Raw genomic sequence first — 18,045 nt, forward strand, 5'->3', positions numbered from 1 at the left:
TTTAATTAATTTTATATTTAAAATATTCTGTTTCATGAAATTGAATACTTTTTTTTTAATTTTAGGGATTCTAATTCTTATAAAATCAATCTATTATTATCCTGTAATACTCTTGAGGTATTAATTTATGATTTTATATAAACGTATAAAAAATGGGGGTCCCGAAAGTGTCCTGATACGGAGACACCGCACTCTAAGCAACATTTTGAAATTCTGCAATTGATAAGTGTAACTTCGTGCAGAAAGTATGTTCACTATTTGAAACATGTAAGATCCCTTTACGTGTGAGGCAAAAAGATATTGCTATCTGCTTCGAATAATTTCTTTGAAAATCTTGGAACATTTTCAGTTTTTAGAATTTTTGTATAAATATTTTAAATTTTAATAATTTAAATATTATAATTTTTTATTTTTGCATATTAGTTTATTAATTAAAATTTTTAATTAATATCCACATTAAATTGGAAAGATGTTTATTTTTCTTTACATATATTAGAAATACTTTAGAATAATTTTTGTAGAATGTATGTAAAATTGTGTATTTTTAATATTTTAAACAATTTAAATTTTTTAAACCATAGATAAAAACAAATTAAGATGCTTACAAATTTAAGATGTTCATAATTATTTTTATTTCATAACGAATTTATGAATCATTTCTGAAGATTTTCTTTAAAAAATTAATTGTTCTAGATAGGTGGTATGCCAAAATGAGAACATCACCCACCCCTGCTCCCTATATTCTTCAAAAGATTGTTAGTAGGGAAAAAATGTAACGAAGTCTATGTTTAGACTATCCGCTAATTCCAGTCATTGTCGTTTATTTAAAATTATATTTCAAAGTTTTAACAATCAAAGTTTTAATAATCAATTTTTAAGTGACTTCTATAACTAAAGACTTTTTTTAATAGCGAATTCAAAACGTAGATGAATTTACAACAATAGAATACAGAAGCCACACATTTCAGAAAGTTGTAAAAAAATATCTAATTATTAATGAAATTAGAAAAATATACTCGATACTTTTTCATGTCATTTAAATTTAATTTTTAAAATTTATACCAAATAATTTGTATTTAAATGTGATTTTTTTCCCTCCAAAAATGAAAATGGGAACCAAGGAAAAAAAAAAGTCACAGAAGTGACTTCTTTTCTTGAACGCCAACACATTTTCGAACAAATTCACACCCAAAAAAATTATAATTACAAGATATTTTTATTATTTTATTTTTATATAATGCTCTATTTTAAATATTTTTTAAGTTTAATTTAATTTTATTTATTTCGCAAGAATGTTATATTTTTCTTAACCGTAAGTCAATAATAAGCGATATTTGAAATCTAATTCTTTTTGCCTCCAAAATGATAAACTAGTTCAAAATGTTGGCAAAAAGTAAACTTATCCCATTGGATTAGTCATTTTGTGATTAAACATTTTTAAAAGGGGAAACGAATCCGTATTGAGAAGTGATCATCCAGAAATAAAACCCATTAAGAATCAGTGTTAGAGTTTTGTAAAACGTTTCATAGAATTTAGAGAAACAACCAACGCGGAAATCAATTGGCATGCTTAGGCTCCTGCCAGAAAGAGAGCAAAAGAGAGAGAGAGATCGGGTATTCGTTCGCGAAAGGAATCATAAATAAGCAAATATCTTACTAAAGGAAGTACGAAATAAAGAAGTCGCATCTTGTTTACAGATGAATAATTTTAACATCTTTCGTTGTAACTGGCATTTAATGGAGTGGCGTAGGAAAATGGGGAACTTCTTATAACTATTTCAAGTGAACTATCCTTCACTTGAACTTCATTATTTCAAGTGAACTATCCTTCACTTGAAATAATGAAAGATAGAGGTAAAAATGTTCTTGTTGTTAAGTAATTTGATGTTTATTAATGGACAATTTTTTTTCATAAAATATTTTTAAAAGATAATTTTAAAATTATCATCCACAAATTTGTGCATTGGATTCAACTTCTTTTTTTATCAAGAGACACTCAGTTTATAATGCTCGTCTCTGATGTTTGTATAACTGTCTAGAAGTTGTAAAAACACCTCTGAATTTAAATCCAACCAATCATATTTGAGAAATTTATGAAGGCTAGAGTTCGAAAATATGACATTAAAAAGAAAAGTGAACCAGAAAACAATGCAAGAAAAAGGTATATTAGCCTAGAAATAGGAAAATAACTAATGTAATCAATGTCTAAACGTTTAAAACTGGTTGTGGTTGCTAGAAGATATCCAATTAAGAACTAAAGTTATTAAAACATTATTATATTTGTTGAGTTATAAGTTTTTTTTTCAAGTGTCCGATGAAATCTGTAGAGTACTTTTGGGTTAAGTTTTGATTGACGATTTTCAGTAAAATAAGTTTGTATTCAAAATACTTTGTATAGTTATGTTCAATTTCGCGAAATTAAGCTTTGAATAGTGAAGTTATTGAGCTTCATTTGTAGATAAAATACTATTTCGGTAACTATGCAAGTCCATTTTTGGGAGACACTGTTTATAAACTGATGAATTACTAAAATACATAGTTGAATGTTTGTGTACCAACAATAAAATGGACATTGTGTAATATCTATAAGAATACATTGAATAAATATATCTAAAAACACTTACCACCATTGCATATAAAGAAATGGGCCTTAACTGGAAGTAATTTCTTGTTTATTTGAAATTTCCCCATGTTTTCTAATGCCTAAGATGTAAAACTGCATTAGAATCGGAGAAATCTTTGGAGTGATTTTAAAAGAATATAAAACGTTTAAAAAAAGGAGTTGAACATATGATAATGTCTTAGATATATTCTCTTCGTTTTTATTTTGTTTACTTCGTTTCTTTATTGCGATGCAAATATAACGGATTCAAAAAATGCATTTAATATCGTCGCAACTATAATGGGTTCAAAAATGCATTTAATATCGTCGCAACTATAATGGGTTCAAAAAATCATTTATATCGTTTATACTCACACGATGAGTGTGAGCATAAACACAGTAACTAATACAATAAAAGAATATTGTTACAAAATATAATTAAAATATTTTGAAAAATTTATTCAAATTGAAGAATATAATTGTAAACGTAAGTGATTTTGACATCATTGAAAAGCTTAGTCTTTAAATTTAAAGTAATATGAAAATAATTTAGGATAATTGTATGATCCAAAGTTAAGATATAATGTTAAATTTCGATTAACTTTTCAACTGGAAATTTTAAATTATTCTAACTTAGTGAGCACTCACAACACAGAAAAATAACTACAGTAAAAGTACCGCTTATACATCTCACATATAAATCTCGTTTAAATTTATACGCCGGTTTCATTTCAGTTCTAATTCATTTGTCGCCATTGTAATAATACGATATTTTATTTATACGACGCAAAAGAAGCAAAACTTCAATTATACATTTCCCCCTCTTATTTCTACATTACTTTTGAGAAGTATGTGAACAGTGATATCGATATCATAACTTAAATAATAGATGATTTAATTGATGGCAAATTTTCTACTGCTAATTTAAGTAATACAGAAGGGAAAGAATATAAAACTGATCGTTTAAAATTGATCTTATTTTATGGATGATGCCTGGCAGAAAATTACCCATTCATTTCTACATTACTTTTGCGAAGCATGTGAACATTAATATTGATATAATAACTCTTAAATTATCCATAATAGATGGCATATTTCTTATTGCAAATTTAAGTAATGAAGAAAAAGAATGTGAAATTGATTTGTATCTTATTCTGTGGATGATGGCTAGTAAAAAATAACCCATTTGTTTTTATATCATTTTTGAGAAGTACGTGAACTGTGATATCGATACTATAACACTTAAACTGTTATTAATAGATGATTTAATAGATGGCGAATTTTCTACTGCTAATTTAAGTTATGCAGAAAAGGAAAGTGAAATGGATCGTTGAAAATAGATCTGTATCTTATTATACTCAAGATGGCTCATAGAAAATTATCGAAATTGGCAACAGGTTATCGAAATTTCACTCTGCATCTCTGGGAGAAAGGACATCATAACTGAAGCATCTAAATTTGGGTGAAATAGGGACATTGTGATTTGTAGCCCACTAAATTAGTCGCTGCACAATGTTTGTTATTGTTCAGAATAAATCAAATACAGAAGTGTGTGATTCTGTAGTTTCGGAAAGAAAAATCTAATCACTATAATTATAAAAACTTCTTTAAATATCCAGTTTAAACTTAATATGAAAATTTCAACCATTCAAAAAGCGTGAAGTTTGTAGCTTACTTTCAAGATAAACTAAAATTTACTACACAGAGTTTAATAGTGAATTTCAAAAATAAAAAATATACATATACAAAGCTTTAAATAAATATAACAAATCTACAGCACTAGATATTATTTGATGAGCACAAAGCTATTTTTTAAGAGGGAGTATTTGTTATTAAAAACAGCCATAATTTTTGCCTCATTTTTAGAATTTAAAGAAGGCTTGTAAATTAAATCAAATAGCTACCATTTTATATTTTTAAAACGTACCTCTTAGTAAATCAGTTATAGGAATTTAAAATTAAAACATTAAAGATGATATTTGAAAAACATATTTTCCGTGCATTTTATCTAAAATATCTTATTTATATATATATTTTTAACAATGAATTCGCCTATGTTTATCAGAATATAGAAAATGCATGCTTTATAATTAAATGTATATTTGGCATCTTGGTTATATTATAAATATTTACATATATTTATTTTGTTTATTATTTATATCTTATTACCATTATTAAAACACAAACAAAGTATCCACAAAAATTGCTTACTTGCTAAAAATAGATACGAAGAGGCTTTACAATAGAATGATTAGATTCTTCAAACTGCAGAATTAACTCATATTCCACGCAAGCCTGATTTGAAAATCATCTACACTATTAATATGCTGATCACGAATTCCGAGAACAAGTCGCATCCGAAATCCTTCTGTTTCGTTCAAGGAACTGTTTACGTCCGTCTGGAACAAACCGCCTCATTTAGAAAATACTAGTTTAGAAACAAGCCTGGAGACAAATTATATAACAACCTGTAATTTTTGAACAACCTTAACCTTCTGCTTTCCGATTTTTGTATTTGCTTCATAATGTAGAAATCTCCCAACAAATACGTTAGATGCAGAACCAGAATGTTCCTGAAAGCATCGTTTGTTAGGGAAATTTTGTTCTTTGAGATATTATTCAAAGGTTTAGAGATCAGCGACAAAAATAAATTTTATCGTTACTTCTACATTTCCTTGTCATCGTTAATTTATCTAACCAAAATTATCTGATACGGAGTCTTTTTGTTTCCAATTGATTCAGTTGCATAATGGATAGATTAAAAAAGAATCTTCTGTACTCATATCTGATATCAGAAATTACGGAATATATGAAAAAAAAATTTATAACTTTGGCGCGTGAAAGAAATAACAAAGACTTTATGTTCTTGCTTATATAACAAACGACAAAATTTTTTATGGACTTCGAATAATGTGAAATATATAGTTTTTTACTGCTTGTTTGCATACTGAATACTGATAAAACAGCAATATGTAATGAAGTCTTATCGGTCAAAGTTAGGTCATATTTTTTGGTATTTCAGAGGGTAATCATAATTTGAAACGACTTTCTAACCGTAGATTTTCCAAAAAATTTTCATTTTTCATAGAATCTATTTTAAATGATAAAAAAAAAAAATATGCCAATCATAATTTGAAACGACTTTCTAACGGTCGATTTTCCAAAAAAATTTTCATTTTTCATAGAACCTATCGTAAGTAATAAAAAAAAGGTGCTTGTCGTCATTACAAATTTATCACAGATACTTAGCAGATACACCTATTTGCTTGAAAGATACGCACTTGTATACTTGGTAGATACGCATGTTTGGCCGATTTCTGTAATTATATCTATTTGCTATTGTAAATTTTAAAAAAATTTACCGTTATAACAATCATAATTTCCCAATTAAGAATTACAATATTAATTTTATAGTAATGGAATAATAGATGGGAAAAAATTATAATTATCTGTTTGATATTGAATGTGCAAATCGAGGAAATTGATTACGGTCACGTTTTGAACAAATCCAGTTATGCCAAGACCTTCGGCAGAAAATAAAGTCTGTTTTCTCGGAGGTCATGGTTAAGTTCGGTTTGCTAAATATTTATAATATATAAATATTTAGCTATATACTATAAATATAAATATTTGACAGTTCAGGACTGATCATTCTGATTGTGAAATATTTATATTATATTTTCACTCTGTCTTGAAAATAACTATAAAATTTAAATAACGATTTCGTTTGAGAATTTTGGTTAAATTAAAATAATTAAGTAATTATAATTTAAAGAATAATTACAGACTTTTATGTACAGGCGTGGCATCTAAAAAGTATATCACTAAGAGGCGACTCATTCGTAGATATTGTGGAAATGCAACATCTCCCCTCAAAACTTGAATCCATTTTATTTCCTTTTAACATGATTAATAATGTTCATGAAGTAGCATATTGTTGATAATACTCATATAAATCATAAAAATGATTCTTAAGTTCTACAGGGTAAATCGCTGGATCTAAAGCTAATAGCATGTAATTATTTGCCGTAACATTATTTAACAAACGAATAATTCAACTGTTTTTTTAACATTTTTATATCTAAATGTCAGGAAATATAAAGATTTTATCAATCGAAAAATTTTAGCACCATATTTTGATAATATGATCGAAAAAAATGTCGCCTTTAAACTAGGATAGAATACAAAACAAATATATGGCATTTAAATAATACAAAAGCAGACTGGGAAGGCCAAAAATAATTGTTTCATAATGGTTTGTGCAATTGGTAAAGGTAAGCGTTGATAGAAGATACGAAAAAAAATAATTAATGGAGATAGGCAAGGTAAACTATTTTCTGACTAACTTATCGCAAGTAGTCGAAAGTGTTGTTATCAGCAATAATGTTCAAACAAAATGCAACAAAATTCGCAGAGATAATGAATTTTGGTTTTTGATGCTGATACACTATGGTTCACACTGACAAAGCAATTTCATGCGCATTTTCAGCAATAACTTATAGCTAGGCTATTAGATTTTCATCGAATTCAATGATAGTTTCATAAATCAAGTCTTTCTTGAATTTTCCACCGCATCTATCATAGATAAACAATGGGAAATATTGTCCTGTTATAAGATCGGCGCAAAATGAGTTTCTGCCTCAGAAAAAATTCTACACGTGCCAAATACAGAATTATAGTGATTAAGAAACATCTTCAGTTCACTGATTTGAAATAAAATGGCACCCATTCTTTACGTATTAGTGAAGATATTTTTATATCATAATGTTTGCATTAATGAAAAAAAATCTTGTTTGTTTAAATTTTTTTGTTAAAATGTTTTAAATTTCATTCTTACATTTAGCAATTGTATAATCATTAGCTTGGGAATATCTTACTTTCAAACAGACACATTATCAATATCAACCATTTTGTATCGATTATTAATTCATTTAATATGCTATGTGCCATGTTAATCAACAGTGATTGTTCTATCAGGCAGCGCATACAAGGGTGTCTGACTTTACTTTTCGATCACTGACAATATAATTTTGGTTCAGATTACATTAGTCATTGTTGACTGGCAATATGCATTTGAAAAATTATTATAATAAATACTAATCTGGAGATCGCGAAATAATCTACCCAAATGCATTCAAATCTTGTATTATAGTTTTGCATAAATCGCTGGTTGTTCAATATATCATAGAAATTGGATATTGTAAGTGGACGAAAAAGTAGCTTAAATAGGCTTCGCGTGCATATGGTAATATACACTTGTATCTTTTTGTGGATATAATTATGAAAATATATCGCTTTCTTATAAATAAGGCAAAGCAAAAATAATAATGAAAATAAATTTTATTAGTAACAATCTAACATTCAGTAACAAATCATTAACAATATGAATATAGTTTATACGAATTGTAAGTTATTTAGTCCATACGACACTAAAGAACATCAATAACATATATTGACCAATGCAAAAGGTCTCCCTGCCCTTTTCTTGTGCACAAATGATGGTGTCATATTCACGATTCTTGGTAGATAAATAAAAAACACCGAAATATTGTTAATCTTGTTCATTTTTCTCGAGTTTCAGACTGATTACGAATCATTATGTAGTTGATTAAGGAATTAATAACTCCAAAAGCAAAGGATATAATTCCTGTCCAGAATAATGTTTTGCGTCCACCAAAAGTTCGAAATCCGTAACCTCCAAGTAGGCTTCCAGTTGCCACTCCTTTAAAGAACAAAATATCGATTATAAGTCAGAAAGAAATGAGATTAAGGTAAGTAATTGGTTTTAATTTGTGAGATCTTCTGTGTTTCTGTTTGGATGAAATCAGTCACCAAGGTGTTTGTCAGTCTCTGTCTGTTATGTGAATACATTACATAAAAAAAATTGCTGTTTTGTATCAAATTTTGTACAAATCAATCAGTTGATTGCTTCTCAGTATATTTATTCTTAATGTATGAGAATGCTATTATTTAAAAGCCGAATTAGCTAATATGCAACTGCCGTGTTGTTTCTGACACCAAAATTGTCGACCTGCATTAAAATTTGAGCCCAATCAGTCAAAAAAAAAAAAAAAACAATACTATTTTTTTCCTTATTAAAAAGCGCTTTTTGTACATTTTCGAGTATCCAGTTAGCGACTATCCGGCCTGGTTTTTCAAAAAGTACAAATAGTTAGTTTTGACTCTTATCTTAGGGTTACCTTTTTATATCTGTGTGTCGTTTATCAATGAAAAATAAAATAAATCGGAGTCATTTTTTAAGAAGCAGTCCTACGATTAACGTTAAAGTTTTGCTTATGTTTCCAGCATTTAAGTTAGGCATTACAGAATTTATGTTAAAATGTGAACAGTTTATATTCTTTAACTTATTTTTTATCTTATAAGTTCTTGAAATGTGCAGTTCAGTATATAACTACTACAGTGCCTTCTATTTTAACTCGGCACGTTACCTGCAACGGCTTCATCGGGCCACGGCCACATTCACATTCTACGTGGCTTGAAATAAATGAATTGTTTAGCATTCAATAAGAAGTAAAGTACGTAATATAACAAAGAATTTTGTTTAAAAATCTTTTTCTTCTGATATTGGTAAGCAAATGAGTTTATAGAACTCAAGCCTATCCGGCTTTTTTTGTTATCCGGCATGCCCTTCCGCCACATTAGGTCGGATACTCGAAATGTGCAGTTCATGTTAAATAGGTTATATTTTGTAAGTGCATCCATCCCTAAAATAAAGATTAATGATTCACAATTCCGTTAATTTCCGTTCTAATTTCACTATTAAAATCTACAGGTTAAAAGGTATTTTGAAACTAATATTGTAACTAAACGAAAATCTCATTTTATATTCATGTAAGCTAGTCAGATGCTTACCTAAACCTTCAAAGGTTCCGCTTGCTAATCCTTGCACGGTCGCCTCTGTTCCTTCAGGAGCAATTTTCTTTGCATAGGATGTCATTGCTGTATAGAAGGTGCCGAAACAGGGTCCTTGTAAAAATTCTATAAGCAAGCCCAACCATGGGTTCTTTATAAACGAATAAGTCAAAAATTTCAATCCATTCGCTACAAATGACATTGTAAATGTGTTGATATGTCCGATTTTGGAGATGATCCATCCAGCGAAAAAGAAGAAAGGCAGTTCTCCCAGAAAGCACTGGACGGCGGACGAGCAACCCAGAACCAGTTGGCTTGCATGGAGTGATCTTAAATACCAGAAAATATATGATCTGGATATTCCTATAAAAATACCTACAAAATACACTTGTAAGATAAATATGGCTATCCTTGGTTTAACTAGTAGCAGGCCAACATCCTTAAAGATGTTTTTAGATGCCTTGACATCTTTCAGCTTCAGTTTCGATATCACTAGTAAATCTGTGAGTAAAAGCAAGACGAGCATATAAAAACCAGCTGAAAAATTATACTTGCCAGAAGTACCTGTAAGTATTTGATTAAGATATCCAGCCAACAAAGCAAAAGATCCCCATCCAATTGTTCCCCACAAACGTTGTTTACCATAGAGTTCTGGTCTAGTGCCTAAAGCGTTGAAGCAAGCTGCATCTGACAGGCTAACAATGGATCCATTGCATATGTAAATAATGGCGGTAAAAATACTCAGGAAACACAATTGAAGAATTGGATTTTTAGAAGAATTCTTAATACTATCTTTTTCATTGCAAATTGTTGCATTTTTGTCCTTAGGACAATATGGCATAGCTTCTTCAAGACATTCAAATGGTATGTTTAAAAAATTACCATCCTTTAAAGTTTCAGGATGTCCTAAACTGTTTTTTAAACAGATGCCACTATCATCTTGGCATATATCACAAGACAAAATGCATTTGTCACAGAATGAAGAATTCTTTTTGCAGGCATATGGATCAAATTGAAATATATAGGACACATTCCGATGGCAGACTACTGAAGATTGTGTTAGATCTGTCGTCGATGGAGGAATAAAGTTCAAACCCATGTCCGCCGAGATGTCAATGAAAATCAATGCTATCATGACCAGCTTCAATTTCTGTAAGTGGTCGGCTATGCTTCCTAGTAAAGGTCGTGATATGACAGTGACACAACACAAAATTGCCATGACAAGTCCAATGACATCTGCCGAAATCCCCAACTGTTTGGCATACACAGTGATGAAAGGCAAAACACCCGCATGAGCTAGACATTAAAGTAACACCCTCATAATTAGTATGCATGTTTAAAAACAATTCTGATTTAGAAAATCGAAAAAAATTAAATTAGAAAACATATTTACATTAGGTAAGGAAAACACTAGAAAGAATTATCACTAAGAAAAAAATGTGTATGAGTTGATAAAAAGTATATTTTCTTTACTTTTTAAAGAACATACTATAAGAAAAAAAATTTTAAATAACGAGATTTCGAATTCGACTGGTGAATTTTTATTTTAAGCAAAATAATATTTTTGAAAGAAAGAAAAATAATACTTTAAAATAACAAACTAGCAGTCTTGAGCAAAATAGCAACAATTTATAGGCCTTGCTTTAAATCGACTTGATTTTAAAAGTAAGACTTTTTATGTTGTCTAGTCAATGAGAATGTTGTCTTGTATTCAAAATATTTTCTATTAAAGAGTTTATTTTTAAATAGCGAATTATTGAACTTTATTCTGTATGCCAAAGATAGTAGATTTACTAGTTAATGTAACAAATATTGATGGAGATCGGTTGATTTGGCGGGAATATTGATTTATATTTAAATCTTTTAAATAAAACAATGTTCATGATTTTATCAAATTGTTAGATATTAGAGCCATTTTATTTCAATGGTGTTTCATATGTTCGGTCCAGTGTGCACATGAACATTTCTAATGGAGATCAGTTTCATAACTTCATAGCGCTATTAAAAACGTAATTGTCCGATTCATCTACTAAATTCTGCGATATTGGAACTTCACTTTTTTTAATCTGTGTACTAAATTACTAAGATATTAAACAGAATTCTTCTTTAGCTTTCAACAATGGAAGAAAATCAAGCGATTGTTAACATTTGATAAAAAAAATGAAAATGGACTGAATTTCTGAAAACAATCTATTGTTGGAAATAGGCAATATATAATTATATAAAAAGCTGCCAAAATCCAGAAAAAATTTGCATTATTAAACTGGCATCATAAAAAAGACATTTTTTTTTTTTTTTTAATTTCGGAGCGGTGTGAAATTTATTTTTTGTTTTACAATATTTTCGGAAGTTATAATGGCTAAATGCCAAAAATTAACTGAATTTTTTAAAATTAAAATTTAAAAAAAATCGCACGAAGGTGCACATTTTTATTTTTAAGGTATAAATATGCCACATTTCATAGCTGTAAGTCAAACAATCTGACCTGAAGAGCACCAACATGCACACATTCATCTTTAGTTTCAGTAGAGATAGATTTCAACAGTTGTTTTATTGAGCCTTAACTGAAATTTATAAATGTATACATTTTACTGTTTGAAATTTCGCATTCATTTAACATAAATTGATAAAATATTTATACGTAGGCAAACAGCTCACAAACAAGAATAAGTAAAAAAGGACACATTTCTATACTGCTTGTTAAAATGTGCAAAAATAATATTTCGCCTCTGATGTAAACATTACACAGAATATTCTTGATTAAAACTAAATTTTAGTCAATTTTCCCTACTAATTTTAATACATAAAATTTGTATTGGGAATTTTTACACGAGCGCATTATACACTAATATGCTTACTCCTATCGTAAAAATGAGATGCCACTGAATGTAATTACTGAACGAATATTTGCTTCAGGTGATTTTAAACTGACAAATGTTATTAGGACAATGAAATAAATACATATGGTATCATATTCATAACAAATGGAACAGGGCATGTCTAACATCAAAGTGGACATTGTCTTATGGGATGTTGTGACGGCCCCCCTTTTTTCCCTTCCAAAAAAAATCATAACGAATTAAAAATTTTAGTCATAAAATTATAATTTGCAAAATTCCTGACTTTTTTAAAAATATTTTTTTATTAGAGGATATATAAAACAATAATAATCATAGCATTGCCGGAGTGTTTTACCATGATGAGATATATTGTGATAAAATTAATTTATGATGCTAAAACTTTTAAAGAATCCAGGAAGAAAATAGTTTTCAAAACTGCTCGAAGTAGAGAAAAGAATTTCCATTTCTATAGCAGTCGTTCCAAATGATTTTTTCAAAGATTCAGTTGAGATAGTTAGGAGCATTACAAGAACTTTCAAAATCGCTGCATGCAATTCATTTATTTTAAAAAAATCATATTTTTGATGACACTTTATTCAGTACAAAATTATTCTTAATTAGTTCTTTTGCGCTCATAGAAATTATTTTAATTTTTTAGCGTATTATTTTATTTTCCATTTGTAATGAGCATGGTATCATGGGTGAATAATTTCTTATTTAAACTAATTCAAAAATATTAATAATTGCTCGTTTCATTTTCGAATAAACAGCAGTTGTTATTTATCTTTTTTTTTCCTACTGACCTTGACCTTTTCCCTGTGGCAAAGGACTCAACAAAAATAATGGGTCACCTCGCGAGATATCGCAGTAGTATGACAAGATTAACTGCACACTCATCTAAAATTGTCGTATGCAATGATTCATTTCGTTTTTTCCTTCTCCGAGATGCACTATGTATTCCCATAAATTAAATTGAAGTTCTAAATTTGATATGTATCACGTTTGCATGAATTCAAGTTCACTAACAAAATCTCAAGTTTCATGTATCCAGAGACGCAGACAGGATTATCGTGTGATACAAAAGAATTCTGTTGTGTTCTGTAATTTACAGTTCAACAAAAATGCAATCAATGAAAACCTTTACTACTAATAAAGAAAAAAGTTTCTTATTACTCTACATGCTAGACCATAGAACCTAGAGCTACTAAAATTGGCATAAATATACACTGGAAAGTCGGAATGTGCACTAAAGCTATTTTTAAAAAAATTCCTTTACACTTTAATAATTAAAAATCCAGTGAAATTTTAGAATTTTCACACTGTTACTTCCAAAATTATATCTATACAAAAATATTTTTATGCCATTTTAAAATTTAAAAACATGTATCTATTTTTTAATGATATCAAACTTAACTGCAACGCAAATTTTTTTCTTCTTCTGAATCTTAAACTTTTGAAAAATACTTTTTAATGTAATTTTTAGCAATGTTTCGTCAAATATCGTTTCATCAAATATTCAACAGCATTTTTCATACATAAAAAAGTTAAAAACGGGGGGGGGGGGAATGTTTTTGTAACTGCACTATCCACATGAAGAATAAAAAAAGTGAACTTATTGAGATAGACAACGTGTAATTAGAACTGAATATACTTTTAATAGCGTTATGTTATGGGAATTGAGTGAATTAAAAAGATTCATATACAGAATAAATAGAATTTGTGTAAGAATATTGAAATAAAATAACTTTAAAGTTCATTTCAATTTGATACTTAATTTTTTTTGAATAAATCATGTTTTAATTGAAATTAAATTCTTGCTGAGGCACTGATCGTCAAAGGCGACAAATTAATAATTAAAAAACAAAATCTCATTTTAAATCTAGATTTGTTTTCCACATTAATATTTATGTATATTATCAAATTATTCTATTATTACATTTTTTCGACATCTATATTAGTGCGATAAAAGCTAACGAAAGCGCGCCGTTTTCTTTCTATGAATATAGTGTACAAATTTTAAATCTTTAGACTCCGATATATTTGAAAAAAAAAAATTGTGCGTCTGAAACAGATTTAATCACTGATGCGCCAATAGTATTGAAAAGTAGCAAAATTTGTGACGGTTAAACTCTTAAGATCTTATGATCTGAATGATAAATTAAACTCTTAAAAAACTTAAGCAAACAAGTGGAGTGCGAATCTCTGACCGTCAAATAATTCCAAGGGTTAATTAAACAAATGATTTTAAAAAATAAATTAATTTTAAATGGTTTGCTTCAGCCTCGCGCATAAAATAATACGAAATCTTAAATAAGGCGTTTTTATTTGTCTCTACTATATAAAATATCTGAAAAAAATTATTTTTTTTAAAAAACAAACAATAAACATCACCTACCGCCATTGAGTAGAAAATAATGCGCTTTTATAGGAATCAAATCTTTATTTACTTGAAATGCTCCCATTGCTTTCTGTAACTATATTAACAAATATTTGTGAATGAAAGTAAAGCAGGTCCCTAAAGAAACAATTCAAGAATTTTAGTTATGAATTTATTAATCCATTTTTATAGTTTTCTAAAAATTAGGTGAATTGCATTGTTTTTCAAGTTTTACAAAAGGAACTGAGTAAATACTTGAAAGTGAAATTTCTTAGAATGTGTAAATGAATTTTTACATATAAAAAATATAAAATCTGAATTGTAAGGAAAAGGTTTTTACATTTAACGAAACAAAAAGATAAATTTTAAGTCTTGATGAAATAATTTTTCACTCAAAAATTAACACATCTTTAAATTTGTTGGAATCCAGTTTCATTATTTTTTAATCCTTGTTAGCATATTCAAAATTTAGTGGGATTTATAATACATTCAGGTTAAGCTCTCAGTAACTTCCAAACAATCTTCCTGGCAAATTTTGATATCGAAACAATCATTCAAAATATTGAATTTTGAGGAGAAAATTATAGTTATCAAACTTCATCCTAGATGGCGGCACATAATGATCATGAAATATAATGGAATTTATTAACATTCACTGAAGATAAAGATGTTACTTAATTCAGATAATTATGCTCTTGAATGTTATAATTAGGTGAATTAGGTTAATCTGAATTACATTTTACATCTCCGAGCTTTTTTTTTTTTCAAAAATAGAACCACAATTAAACTTTATTAAACCATATACGTACAATTTACAAAAAGAATAGAATGTCGAATAATTGCAGAATAATTTTTTTTTTCTGTTTTTGAAACAATAGTTTCCTACGGGTTTTTTTTTCCCGAGGGTGGGGGGGTTCATTACTTGAGTAACTGGATTATTTAAAAAAATTTATAATTATTTTTCTTACAAACAATAAGTTTCAAGACATTTATTATAAATATAAACAGTAAAGTTTTTTTTTTCTTTTTTGAATTGTTAACGAATTTCGGATACTGATAATTTCTTTACTGTTCTTGTTTCTACTAATAAAAATTAATGATAAATTCGAAATTGTCATTTTGCTAAATTTAAATCAGAATTTAATTTGCTTAAAAACATGCTTTAATTGGATAATCCAATTTCGCCCCAACATATTTTAACACGTCCGCTGGCACATCTTGCTCTAAATGATTCAAAACATTTAATATACTCTTCCTTCACTATACCTTAACTACGTTGAGCTCTTAAAACTATTAATTTCCATAATTATACATTTATACATAGTATACTTTGTATAATTATGGAATTATACTTATAGTTTTATTATACATAAAAATTCCTTTGTGCTTAGAGCGTTTAAAAAGAGTTAAAGGTTTATTATATTTCCTAAAAATGAATGCGAGAGTTTTAGCTGTCATACGATTTTTATAGCAACAATTATCTGACAAGAATGTGGAAATGCATCCTTTTGTAAGACTCGACACAAAAGTGCTAAGAGTTAACTGTAATTTAGAAGGAAACATCTAATTAGAAAGCAGGTGTGAATTACAGCTGCCAACTCGTTCATTTTACTTTTTGAATCATACGGTCAAAGACAGAATTATTTGAATGATTGTAAACATTTCTAAAAATAAATCCACAGAACGTTAGCCTGTTTCATGCAATACTCAATAAGAAAACTGAATTAATAGTATTTAACACGGGACTGAATAATGAAATACCATGAAAGATACATATATACATACAGGACATATAGCAACTCTAGTAGTGGGTCACATTCACTTAAGATCTAATAAACAATATGTCTCTGTATTTACAAATTTAATCTTTTACTTTTAATATTGAAACATGCTTTATAAATGCTTAAATTTTTTTAATAAAGTTATGAAATTAATAGCCGCTGACAATCTATTTCACAGCATATTTTGTAATAATTACTGAAATGGAAATATCCGTGTTCAAAAAAATAATTACATATGCATGAAATGAATAATATTTTGATTATAAAGTAAATATGTCTTTTATTCTGTTTCAAACTATTCATAAGCGATTTTCCAAACAATAAGTAGCTTTCAACATTTTAACTCGAAATGAAATACGTGAAAATAACTTACTCGATATCTGCGTTGAAATCGGCTAGAAAAATTATTTAACATTCAATCATTATCATTCAAGTAATAAAAGAAAATATAAATTTCAACAAATAACGCTTTTTTCCTTCAATGCATCAATTAACGAAAGTAGTACAAAATGTCATTATACGAAAAAACGAAGTTACGAGCTAAGCCAAAATAACATCATGGTTACAAATGTGCCGATTTCTTGAATCGCTGCCAAGGTCAGTCTGATATATACCAAATGCCAACGTTTCCTATTTCAAACTCAGAAATTCGTTCTGTAAACAGAGATGCCTATCTCAGATCTTGATCTTCGGGCTTTCCTCCAGAGTTAAGTGACCTTTGGTCAGATGATTTTGGATTGAATAACGCTGTTTTCCAAACTGTGTATCTTTACGATGATGCTAATGAATTTTTGTATAGAAGGCTGACAAAAAAATAAATATTGATGACCAATTTTTAATATTTTTAGGACCATGGACATATTAGGTAGATGTATTTTTAGGGAGAAATTAACACTAGAACTAACAAGACTGTCATTTTGACGGTTTTAAATTTCATGCAAAAACATCTTGATATAAGTTATGAGTTGTTCTAGAACTTTATGACCACTTTTAATGAAATACAAGAACAGTTATATATTCCTAATCCATTTTCACTCAGCCATTTTAACTTCCATAATCAGTATGACCTATGTTTATTTATACCCAGTCATATTTATTTATACCTATAAAGACCCGTCCAAATGACGGCTTTAGTGATTTCAAAGTTTATAATATTTTATGCTTTGATGGACAATATGTATTTGCATTCATTTATACATCATTTTCAAACATTTCCTGGAAAAATCTGAATTGCATTTTTCATATGAAATTATATTTATTGACCCAAAGTTTGGCAGCCATTATAATAGGATCTATTTTATTCTAATTATGATTCAGTTTAGAACTAAAAGCTCTAACTGAATATCCTATAAATGCAAATACAAACTGTTTTTCTTAATTTTTTATTAATAATAAATAAGCTATTATATCAAATGCTGTTTTTGTTAAATTACATTCTTTTATTTACATAAACTACGTCAAAAGTTACAATGAAAGCCATGATGATTAAAAACCCGTCAGTTTGATGGTGAGTTAAAACTAGGTATGCATGTAACATCGGTAGTTCTAGAATAAGTAAGGAAATGTTCTTTA

The 18,045-nt window shown here is 28.3% G+C and overlaps 1 protein-coding gene across 8 annotated transcripts in view; it reads right to left on the reverse strand.

Annotated features, from left to right (window-relative positions):
* Nucleotides 1-18,045, reverse strand: part of LOC129967066 (major facilitator superfamily domain-containing protein 6-like) — a 63,240-nt gene that overhangs the window by 38,689 nt on the left and 6,506 nt on the right. Inside the window, exons 1-4 of one of the 8 annotated variants that reach the window (XM_056081726.1) lie at nucleotides 16,847-17,108; nucleotides 14,711-14,830; nucleotides 9,476-10,771; nucleotides 7,925-8,324 (exon numbers count right to left, since the gene is read on the reverse strand). The exons of 2 other annotated variants lie outside the window; for them this stretch is intronic. In XM_056081726.1, coding sequence (XP_055937701.1) covers nucleotides 8,164-8,324; nucleotides 9,476-10,771; nucleotides 14,711-14,777 — 1,524 coding nt within the window. In that variant the 5' untranslated portion in view covers nucleotides 14,778-14,830; nucleotides 16,847-17,108 and the 3' untranslated portion in view covers nucleotides 7,925-8,163. Of the gene's footprint in view, nucleotides 1-2,624; nucleotides 2,704-4,813; nucleotides 5,002-7,924; nucleotides 8,325-9,475; nucleotides 10,772-14,710; nucleotides 14,831-16,846; nucleotides 17,109-18,045 lie in introns of those variants that run through there. 5 more of the 8 variants (XM_056081725.1, XM_056081724.1, XM_056081728.1 and 2 more) reach the window with 5 other exon arrangements.

This window comes from Argiope bruennichi, chromosome 4 (genome assembly GCF_947563725.1).
Source record: "Argiope bruennichi chromosome 4, qqArgBrue1.1, whole genome shotgun sequence".
Lineage (NCBI taxonomy): Eukaryota > Metazoa > Arthropoda > Arachnida > Araneae > Araneidae > Argiope > Argiope bruennichi.